The sequence below is a fragment of the Arachis stenosperma genome, chromosome 10 (genome assembly GCF_014773155.1).
Source record: "Arachis stenosperma cultivar V10309 chromosome 10, arast.V10309.gnm1.PFL2, whole genome shotgun sequence".
NCBI lineage: Eukaryota > Viridiplantae > Streptophyta > Magnoliopsida > Fabales > Fabaceae > Arachis > Arachis stenosperma.
This window is the reverse complement of record NC_080386.1, coordinates 33,920,583-33,930,514: the sequence shown is the minus strand read 5'-3', so window position 1 is coordinate 33,930,514 and position 9,932 is coordinate 33,920,583. Positions and strand designations below refer to the sequence as shown.

The window sequence follows — 9,932 nt, the reverse complement described above, 5'->3', positions numbered from 1 at the left end:
ATTTTTTATTCCATCCAAACAAAAGAAAAATTTATTCCTGCTTTCTTTCTATTCATTTTCACTTCATTCAAACATTATAAAAAAAAGACAACTTTTTCTTTCATTTTCTTTCCTCTCATTTTTTTTCCTCCCAATTTCTTTCCTCACATTTTTCATCTTGCATCCAAACAAAGAGTTATTCTTCTTTCTTTAGCCACACGTCACACCGTCCAGCCGTCGAAAGTGTTGTCATATCAATATCGCTGCTCGTGCCGCCAATCAATGCTACACAACGTTCATCCACTATCGGCAATCGTAATGCCGCTGCTGCAAACGTGGTTCAGGAGTATATTTAATGTAATTTAAAAAATTTTAGAACAAAATTAAAACAAAATAAAATTTATAAATATTTTCAAGATCTAATAGTTAAATTCTTCCCTGAAAGATTACCTATTCTTCAAATTAGTTCTCAAAAGATTTTTTTAGTCATATTAGTCATTAAAAAATAAAATATAAGTCAAATTACTTCATCCGTTAGTTAGATAATAACAGCTGATGATGTGTCACGTTAAGTACCACGTGGCATGATGATGTGGCAAGTTAATGCCACGTGTCATAATATGATTGGTTACGTGTCAGATCAGTGACACCTAACATGTCACGTGTCACTTGACGTGTAAAAAAATTATTTATAATAAAAATAGTCCCTAAAAGTTTAGACGTAAGTCATTTTCATTTTTAAAATCTTAAAAATTAATCAAATTAGTCCTTATATAAATTTCTTTTATTTTTTTTCATAGGATTAAATTTGAAGTATTTTTTATAGGACTAATTTTAATATTATACCTTAATAAATAAAATTTTCTTTACATAAAATAATAAAAATAAGTTAAATTATTATAAAGTTATTTTGTCATTTATATTTTAAATTTTATATGTTCAAATTGTAATTTTTTATAGCAAATTTTTTTTATTTAAATGAATTTATCAAATTATTGTTGATTATATATTTAAAAATTTAATATATATTTTAAAATTTAAATCTTTTAAATTTTTTAAAATTATAATTTTTATTATTATATAATATATATGGTAGAACTCAATAATTGAAAAACCGATTTATGGAATCATTTGTTGAATCTTAATATTTTAATATTTTTTAAAATAACTACTATATTTATAGAGTGAAATATAAAAGATGAAAACATTTAAAATAACTACTATATTTATTTAGTGAAATCCAAAATATAGTTTTAATATTTTAGATTTCACTAAATAAATATAGTAGTTATTTTAAACTATTAAAAAACTATAATTTTAATATTTTAAATTTTATTAAATAAATATAATAGTTATTTTAATCTTTTATATCTCACTAAATAAATATAGTAGTTATTTTTTAAAAAAAATTATAAACTTAAACTATTAAATTTTTAAATATATAATCAACAATAATTTGATAAACTTGTTTAAATAAAAAAATGTCACTATAAAAAATTATAATTTAAAAATATAAAATTTAAAATATAAATGACAAAATAACTTTATAATAATTTAATTATTTTTATTATTTTATGTAAAAAAATTTTTATTTATTAAGGTCTAAAAAATAATATTAAAATTAGTACTATCAAAAAATACTTCAAATTTAATATTGTGAAAAAAATAAAAAAAATTATATAAGAACTAATTTGATCATTTTTTAAAATTTTAAAGATGAAAATAATTTACGTTTAAACTTTCAAGAACTATTTTGATTATAAATAACTTTTTTATACGTCAAGTGACACATGACATGCTAGGTGTCACTGACCTAACATGTCAACCAATTATCTTGTGACACGTAACATTAACCTGCCATATCATCGTGCCACGTGGCACTTAATATGACACATTATCATACTGTTATCATCTAACTAATGAAAGAACCCATTTGACTTACATTTTATCTTTTAAGAACTAATATAATTAAAAAAAAATCTTTTGAGAATTAATTTAAAAAATGAGTCTTTTAAAATGAATTTAACTATTAACTCGTATTTTAAACTTTTAACAAATTATAAAAATAAAAAGTATATTTTATCCTTTATTAAAACGTATCCACATTCCACATTCTTACAAGACATGTTTGGTTTTTTTTTATTTCTTTAACTATATGGAGTTTACAATATCAAAACTTTTTTTAATAATAAATAAATAATTGTATTTATAAAAAATTAAAATAGATCCAAATAAATAACATTATGGTTACCATGATATGATTAGTTATCAATTATCATATAAATTCATTCATTCATATATTCTTTCAAAGTCCCATTCGGAGCTCTGAGCTGTGTGTGAAGTGGCTATTCTTATTTCTTCTTCTTTTTGGGTTTCTTCTTCAGCCCTCAGAATCGCTCATAGTCTCAATCTTAAGCTTTAAAAAGCTTTAGATCGTAACAAACCCTTTTACACACAGCATCACTGATCCACCATTTCTCACTTTCCCTTTCACAAGGTACGATCTTTATCCTATTCTCAAATACCCATTTGACTATACTAACTTTTGCAGCATTCCCATAGTTGAAGCTTCTTTCAGAACCAAACAGATTGATAAGAAAAAAAAAAAAAAAAAGAAAAGATCCCTTTTCGGTTTTAACTTGAAGTTTTCAATTTTGACCCTTTTTGACCATGTGCTGAATCTGTTTTATATTGGTGTTTTTTTTCCCTTAGCTGAATTTGTTTGTGACAGGCAAAATCTAACAAGAGAACTAGTGTCTGAAGCGGATCCATTGTTGGATTTTGATCTAGAAAAGGGTCATAACGATGTCTTTCATTGGCACCCAGCAAAAGTGCAAGGCTTGTGAGAAAACTGTGTACCCTGTTGATCAGTTATCTGCTGATGGCACTGCATACCATAAAGCTTGTTTTAGATGCTCTCATTGCAAGGGAACTTTAAAGGTTTCTTCTTTTTCATATTTGGAAAGTAAAGATAAAAAACATATGTATGCATGTTTTAAGCCTGCAATGTTGAATTTATAGCATGAGAATATTGTTCAGTGCTCTCAAAATTTGGACTCTTCAATTTTAAACTTGTAAAATTTTGCTAGAGATTCTTGCTTTTATTCAGCGCTGTTTTTCATATTTTGATCTGAAACTATTGATTCTTTGTTAATGGTTAAAATGCTGCACTTTATTCTCTAAACCGGAATAGAATATTGCGACTTTGATGATTTGATCAGAACGGAAGAAATGTGTGTGTAAAGTGAAGGTTGGAGTTTATGGAGTGTGAAATTGTTCGCTCCGACATAGATCGGCCCGTAATTATAAATTTTGAACTACCATTTGTGTATCTGAGTTTACACTTTTAGTTACAGAATCACTACTACTGTTGATGATCATTTTTACGTTTCAGCTGAGCAACTATTCATCAATGGAAGGTGTCCTATACTGTAAGCCTCATTACGAACAGCTCTTCAAGGAGACGGGCTCGTTCACCAAGAATTTCCAGTCATGTATGTGTGTCTTATTCTTCAAGGATAGAGCTATCTTCGTGTGATTTTTGAGTTGGATGCGTCTTTAATGGCCATTATTTCCTTTTGAACAGCTGCTAAGTTAGCTGACAAGGCAACTCCCGAGCTGGTAAAACAGTTAGATTTGTGTATTGTTTAAACTTCTTTGTGATTGGAGTTTTCATAAACTGTTCTATTACATTTGATTTTTATTCAATAACTACTGGAAATGGCATCTTCTAATTGTTCTAGACAAGGTCCCCTAGTAAAGCTGCTAGCATGTTTTCTGGGACACAAGAAAAGTGCGCTACATGTGGCAAAACTGCTTATCCGTTGGAAAAGGTTAGGACCCGAAAAACTTAAAACAGATTATTTGATATTTGTTGTAGGGTAAATGACATATTGGATATAGTAGTGTTGTATATGAGTGTAACTATAAAACACTTAAGTTAGATATATCTTTCCAGAATGCTTACTGGAGCATAATGAAGGTTAGTGTAAAGCAATATTCTCTTCCTTTTCCAGAAGTATGGATTAGTTTTGGGCTAAATTGCCAACACAGAAACTCTTGTTGCTTGAACTTTTTTCCTTTGGTTGGTTCTGCTAAGCATTGACATTCTTCTGTTCTAGACAAATCATACATTATCGTGCCTTTTCTGCACAATAATATAATTGAACTTCATTTTCGATCCTTGAAACAAAGTAGACTTTGATAGAGTTGTGATCTTCATAGAATATGATAATTGTAGAGAAGAAATGTCTGTGTCTAAAGCTTAGTTCTGTGCCTAAGATGACACAACACCAGAAAGAAAACGGTATGTTTGCTTATGAATAGAAACTGGAGAATCTACTTTTTACCGGAGAGATTCCAATCTAATAACACATTTGGACACACTCGCGTTAAAACTGGACCCGACTAACTTCATTCAAGATAAATTCACATGCTTACAAGTTCCATCAAACCTTTTTGTTAGATAGCCTAAATATGAGTTGTTGGATTTTGTGTTCTTCCAAGAATTTCCTGAATGAGTTATGCAGTTGTACATATTTACTTGAATTGAAATGGTAGTTTAAGAACAGCACTTGTTTGAGTGAGTGCAGGTAACAGTGGAAGGGCAGGCATATCACAAATCATGTTTCAAGTGTTCTCACGGCGGCTGTCCCATAACGCCGTCGAATTACGCAGCCCTCGAGGGCATTTTGTATTGCAAGCACCATTTCTCCCAGCTTTTTAAGGAGAAAGGCAGCTATAACCATCTTGTTAAGTCAGCATCGATCAAACGGGCAGCGACCTCTGTTCCAGATTCTTAAGAATCTTGGTGCCATCTCTTGCAGTTTCATTTTTCCCTTCCTTTTTTAATCTTTTCTCTTCTTTTTTGATCTGTCATGAAAGTGTTTGTATGCGTGGCTTTTTTTTTTCTTTTCTCCTTTTGCTTCTATGATGGCTTGGTTGTTTCTTACATTTCTTTTTAAAACGTGTGGTGTGCCAATCTTGTGTGGTTTTATTTATCCAATGCACATTGACGAATGAGAGTGTGATTTTGCTAGATTTTTATTACCATAGTTTCTGACTCTGTTAGATCCCATTAGTATATTAGTTAGGGCTTATTTAAGTGAGTTTATAAGAAAAGAATTTTGTTTTTGAATTATTATTTTTTAAAAGATCTTTTAGAAAAGTAAAAATAATTTTATGTTCAAATATTTTATGTAAAAAATTTTTTATTTATCACTTATGTTTAGTTATAATAATATAAAAGTATTTTGATTGTTTATTATGTGAAAAAAATTTTATTAAGTAGCTTTTGTTTTAAAAAAATAAATTATAACTTCTAAAGAAAGATATTTTTTATTTTTATAGTATTTTTATTTTTATTATTAAAAATTTGTCAAATGTGTTAAAAAAATATTGAATTTTTTTTAGGAAAAACTATTAAAAGTACTGATGAAGTTTATCAACGCTGACAAAAGTGTCCATAAACTAAGAAAATTAATGCTGTACCTATGAAAGATAAGTTTCATACAACAAAAGTATCGAAACTCTAATTTTTTGTTGATTTTTTAATAAAATTCCCAAATTATTCCACCCTAACCCAATTCTATTGTCACTCTCTCTCTTCTTACTTCTTCTCTCTTCACTTTTCTCTCTCTCAAAAACCCTTTCAGTGTCAAAGAACTCTCCTCTTACCTTCTTATTGTCGTTCGTCATCTATCTACCCATCACCACCAATCTCCTCCCCTATCACTACTTCTCCCTTTCACTGACTATAACACTTTCATCGTGCACCTGTGACCCAACTTGAGGAGAAAGTCGTTGTGGTGCGCCTGTCCTAGCCGAGAAGAACGTCGTTGTGGTGCGTCTGACTCAGTCAAGGAGAACGTTGTCGTAGCGCACCTGAGAAGAGAGAGGGTCGTGGTGCTGTTGCAAGCAGAAAGATGGTTCGATAAAGAGAAATTGGAGAAGAAAGGGAAGTAGCACTGTTGATGGAGGTTCTACCGTCGACGATGTTACAGCCGGCGAAGAAAAAGGTATTTTTTTTTTCTTTTTAAACATTTTTTATTTTGTTTTTCTTTTTTCCAAAAATTGATTTAGTTACTACTAAAAAGATACCGTTCTAATTTTTTTTTAAAATCTGCTTCTACTTTTATGTAGGTTGAGATTGATTTACAGAAGATCCGATTGATGGCTACTTCTGCTTCTAATTTTTGCTGAAGTAAATTTCAAATTGGATGAATGAATTTGTTAGTTTTTTTTTTATGGTTGATGGCTGTTTCTACTTTTGATTTTTCTAAAGTGAATTGAAATTTGATGAATGGATGTGAAAATTTTTATGTTTTGGGTATTTTTTAGTATTTGATTGATTTGGTTTGGATATGTGTTGTAAATTTATGACTGAACCAATTAAGGTCCAATTCTCCACCACTATCATCGCCATTGATTTCGGCCTAGTCAGTTGTAGGAGTAGTTTTGGACTCCATGGCAAGGGTTCTAAAGATGCAAGTTGGGTTATGAAAGGTTGAAAAAGTGAGTTGAAGTTGAGGGTGAGGTAATTTAGAAATTTTATTAAAAAATCAATAAAAATTAGAATTTTGATGTTTTTGTCGTACAGAACCCATCTTTCATAGATACAGTATTAATTTTCTTAGTTTATGAGTATTTTTGTCAGCATTCATAAACTTGATGGGTATTTTTGATAATTTTTCTTTTTTTTTAATAATTTAATGACACAAACATCCATATTTATTTTTCTTCCTCTTTATTATCAAGAAAAGAGATCAATCTCTTTTCGAAGGCAAATGTTAATTCTCTCTAAGTTAAACTGTAGATCGTGTCATTTCTTAAAAAATAATCTATTATTAAAAGTAAGAAGTCGTATATTATGAATTTTAATTTTTTGTTTTTTGTTTTTTAGAAAAAATCATCTTTTCCATGAATATTCAAAACAGTAAAACAAAATTATTCATAAAAAATGGAACTAATATTATACCCATTAATACTATCAAAAAAATTGTCTAAAATTCACAAACTATCCATTATTTCTTTCATCTTCTTCAACTTTGAAACCACAATCATTCTTCTTTTATCATCGTCAGTGTCACATTACCACCATTATCACTGTCACTATCACAATCAAAGACGAATCTAAAAATCTTTTGAAGTGGGAGCCAAAATTTAAATATTTATATAATTAAATATTGTATTATATGATTAATGATATTTATTATTATTATTTTTAATAAAAAATTATTAATAAGTGCTATATTAAAATAAAATGTTCTACTAAAAAGTAATAATTTTATATTTGATATCATTCATAATAACTAAAATTCTAATTTTTATCCTTTATTATTATAAAGAATGTAACATAAATAATACAGATAACTTATTCTGATATTTTTTATATATGCATTTAAAATAGATTAGTGAATAAAATATGTAAAATATTTATACTAATATATAATTTATTTAATATGTTATTATTTTAATATCATGAGAACATAAATAAATGTTAAAATAATTTAATTTTATGTATATACTTTTTTATTATTCAATTAGAATTTATTATAAAAATTAAAGTATTTTTTATATGATAATAGGTTTAAAAGTTAAGGAAAATATTAAAAAGATAGAAGGAATAATAAAAAAATTCATCAAAACAAATATTTAATGAAAAAATAAAGAATAAAATGAACAATTAAAATAAATTATTAATCAAAATGGTTGACCCAAAAAAAATATAATACACTATTAATGTTCAAAACACCTAATTGAAATTTAAACCCAGGTCATGGGACAAAAAATATTCTAATTAGTCACAAAACTAAGAACTTAATTTAAAAATTAAATGCATCATCATATAATATGTAGAAATTTTAAAATTTTGTGGGAGGGCCATAGCTCCTCACAGGCCTCCTCAAAATCTTCCTTGATCACCACCCCATCCTACTACATCACCTACCATTACACTGTTACACCTTTCATCTCCACTTTTCTCTACCATTCATCACATACGTTGCCATTCTACTGTATCCCACCTACGATATCATCATGCAACCATCATATCAATGCCAACACTCTACCACCCACCCCTTTTTACGTCTAATTTTTTTATATGAAAAAGTGTGTATTTTTGTTGGAAATGAATCTTTTTGTTGTATATATAGATGGGTAGATGTTACAAGTAGGGCTGCCCAACATGCACGAAGTGTGGTGGACATATGTCAAGGTTAGGGACAACACACACTCTACGTGTTGGACACGTGGCGAGCATCAAATCAACACGCACGGTGCGTGTTTGACACGTGTCAGTTGCTGATTCGATGCGATTCCAACACGTAACCTACGAGGTGGGTTCTCTGTCTATAAAAACTGAAACTCGTTACCATTTTATTTCATCGCGAGAGAGGTGTTTTATTGCATTGTTGGTGTGTGGAGAGCACTGCAAAGATAGTGGTTTATCAAAACGGTAAGATGATACGAAATACATATGAGGGGGTGAGCTTTGCGTGTGAGAATCCGTTTTCATTTGTGCTTCCATGCACTATGACATTCGCGAAACTACAGTATAGTCTATGTCAAAGCATAGAGAGTGATATTTTAAAGAGGGTGGGTAATATTCTCTACAGGAGTCCAGTTATCGTATTTGACATCTTAATACAGTTTAGATTATGATGATCATTGACAAAACAAGTATTCAGTGTATATTTCATAATCACCAACAAACTCAGGTGCAACACCCAAAGATTGAGTTTGAATATATAGCTACGGATGGGATTCAACATGACCAGACGTGCAAGATGACAGAACTAAAGTGTATAGAAGAATGAACAGTGATAACGAAGAGGACTTCAATGCTACCTACAAAGTTGGTGACGAGGACGAGGATGGCGATGGGGGAGGTGAGGCAGTCGCAGAAAATGTAATGGTTGCACTCACAGTCAGTCAGCCCATGGAAGTTCTACCTTTTATGCGTAGCTTGGTTCTTGATGCCATGTATGCATCGGAATTCCCTGAATATGTGAACATAGGTACGTGAGGAGTGAGTAATACATTTTTCAAAATTTTTTGGACAAATTGATGAGCGACAATTTGTTTTCTCTATTTGTGATGCTGATCCTGAGGACGGGGAGTTCAGGACTGGAATGGAATACAGTTCTAGAAAACTGTTCATCGTGACAATTTATAGTTATACTATCTCCAGAGGAGTCGATTACGTTGTTTATGAGTCTGAGTCACAGACATTCTGTGCAAAATGCAAGAGGTGTGGCCGTAGGTGCGATTGGCTTATCCAAGCCATCTTGATACGGAATAAAGGTTGTTAGGAGATACAGAGATACAATGGGAGGCACATATTCTCTATGGAAACGATTTTATAAGATCACTTCAAGTTAGACTTGGACACGGTTGCTGAGACTACGAGGTCATTGGTTGAATCCGACCCATTTATAAAGGTAAAATCTATAATTGTGGAAGTCTGGTCAAGATTCAACTACACCATATTAGTTACCAAAAGGCTTGGTTGGCAAAATAGAAGTAGATAGCCAAAATTTTTGGTAGATGAAAAGAATCTTACCAAACTTTGCCATTGTGGTTCTCGGCAATAGTTCAGAAGATGCCTAGTTCACAAGTTCAAATTGAAACACAACCCTTATATAACAGGAGTGAAGAGGTGGACGGTGTTAGGATACTTCACCAGGTAGTCTGAAGTTTCAATCCATGTGTTAGAGCTTTTCGGCATTACAAGTCGCTGGTTCATGTTGACGGCACACACCTTTATGAAAAATATAAAGGTTGCCTTTTGGTTGCAATTGCGTAAGATGGAAACCAAAATATTATGCCAATTGCTTTTGTCACCATGGAGAGGGAGACTGCTGATGCGTGATACTTTTTTCTCAGTTATTTACGAAGGCATATTGTTAGAAGAGACGGCATTGGTATAATCTCTTATCATCATGAGCCAATCT

At 30.4% G+C, this 9,932-nt stretch overlaps 1 protein-coding gene across 2 annotated transcripts; it reads left to right on the top strand.

Annotated features, from left to right (window-relative positions):
- The first annotated feature begins 2,268 nt into the window (after nt 1–2,268).
- On the top strand, nt 2,269–6,340 carry LOC130958032 (LIM domain-containing protein WLIM2b-like). Of its 2 annotated transcripts, none has more exons than XM_057884911.1 (7): nt 2,269–2,476; nt 2,711–2,919; nt 3,374–3,473; nt 3,566–3,600; nt 3,723–3,812; nt 4,572–5,996; nt 6,121–6,340. In XM_057884911.1, the coding sequence occupies exons 2-6, from the start codon at nt 2,785–2,787 to the stop codon at nt 4,779–4,781; spliced, it is 570 nt and encodes a 189-aa protein (XP_057740894.1). In that variant the 5' UTR covers nt 2,269–2,476; nt 2,711–2,784; the 3' UTR covers nt 4,782–5,996; nt 6,121–6,340. The 2 variants fall into 2 exon arrangements, with proteins under 2 accessions (XP_057740894.1, XP_057740895.1); XM_057884912.1 differs by having other exon boundaries at nt 2,279–2,476; nt 2,692–2,919.
- Nucleotides 6,341–9,932: the final 3,592 nt, after the last annotated feature.

Coding starts and splice junctions, on each gene's coding strand:
- LOC130958032 (XM_057884911.1), top strand. CDS start 2,785: ATGTCTTTCATTGGCACCCAGCAAAAGTGCAAGGCTTGTGAGAAAACT. Junction 2,920..3,373: donor ATTGCAAGGGAACTTTAAAG/GTTTCTTCTTTT, acceptor TTTACGTTTCAG/CTGAGCAACTATTCATCAAT. Junction 3,813..4,571: donor CTGCTTATCCGTTGGAAAAG/GTTAGGACCCGA, acceptor GAGTGAGTGCAG/GTAACAGTGGAAGGGCAGGC.